The 1113-nt window shown below is 31.8% G+C and overlaps 1 protein-coding gene across 1 annotated transcript in view; it reads left to right on the forward strand.

Annotated features, from left to right (window-relative positions):
- LOC119591437 (major facilitator superfamily domain-containing protein 6-like) overlaps positions 1 to 326 on the forward strand; it is a 17185-nt gene extending 16859 nt beyond the window's left edge. Inside the window, 1 exon segment of the mRNA XM_037940178.1 lies at positions 85 to 326. Coding sequence (XP_037796106.1) covers positions 85 to 213 — 129 coding nt within the window. The 3' untranslated portion in view covers positions 214 to 326.
- Positions 327 to 1113: the final 787 nt, after the last annotated feature.

Here is a 1113-nt window from a genome sequence, read left to right on the forward strand (position 1 = left end):
TGTATATTTAGGTTGATAGCTGCTTATGCTTGTATCAAACAGAATTATTTTTTCTCCTTTCAAAATGTTCTTATAACTTTTCAGGCATACAATGATTTGCTGAACGGAAGTAATACTGGCAAAGGAGACACCAAGATGTTCAAGGCTGCTCCTGCCATAACCTCACCTCACAAGCCACAACCCGAGGCAACTGCTCATGATTATGAATGGTAGAATCTCAGCTGTCACGTGAATATTTTGCAATACTATTACTATGAGATGAGAAGTTTGTTTTTGAGTTGAACTGAATTGAACAGTGTTGTTTATGGTGCCATCTGCAAAGGAGAGAAAAAAAGAAAGAAATTAAGTACTTTTTCATTTTCTGTCATATAAACCAAGGGTACATGAAAAGAGGAAAATCAAATGGATGAATAACCTATACTTGCTTTGTGATTATTTGTGACAAAACTGATTTCAGCGTAGGATACTGTCATACTCAACAATACTGAGAACAGTTTAACTGCTTTTAGTATCATTTTAACTGAAAATTGAAAATGTATTTGTAGTGTCATAAAAAAGATATTTGGAATGCTGCCTACTTCATTTTTTTAGTCTCATAAGAGATTAAACTGTAATATTTTGGCTAAAAGTCGTAGGCTGTGATTGACTAATTTGTTGATGGAATTCTACTTAACAGTGCTTCAGTGCAAATGAGAAAACAATAGATATTCCAAAATTATTCAAATATTCTTGTCTAAGGTATCATTATCATTTAAGGAAAGGTAGCACTGCCTTCCGTCTATGCATATCAATTACGGTGTTGCGCATTTTGATGTGGCACAACAATTTTGCTAATCATTTCTCAGGAAACTCAAAGTTGATAATTATTGTGTTTTAATGCTTGTCATGGTTTTACTTTTGACTGGCAACAAAATTTATTTTGTAAGCATTTTCCCATTTTATTGAAATATTTATGAAAATTATAAAATGGAATCTGAAATGTATAATTAAAATACAAGGCATGTGGTAATAAACAATCAAAGAAAAGCAGCTTCATTTTTCACACTACAGTTGTTGTAAATGAAATTAAAGATGACAATGGATTGTGTAAATTTGGTATGTAGTACAGTATTA

This window comes from Penaeus monodon, chromosome 28, assembly GCF_015228065.2.
Source record: "Penaeus monodon isolate SGIC_2016 chromosome 28, NSTDA_Pmon_1, whole genome shotgun sequence".
Taxonomy (NCBI): domain Eukaryota; kingdom Metazoa; phylum Arthropoda; class Malacostraca; order Decapoda; family Penaeidae; genus Penaeus; species Penaeus monodon.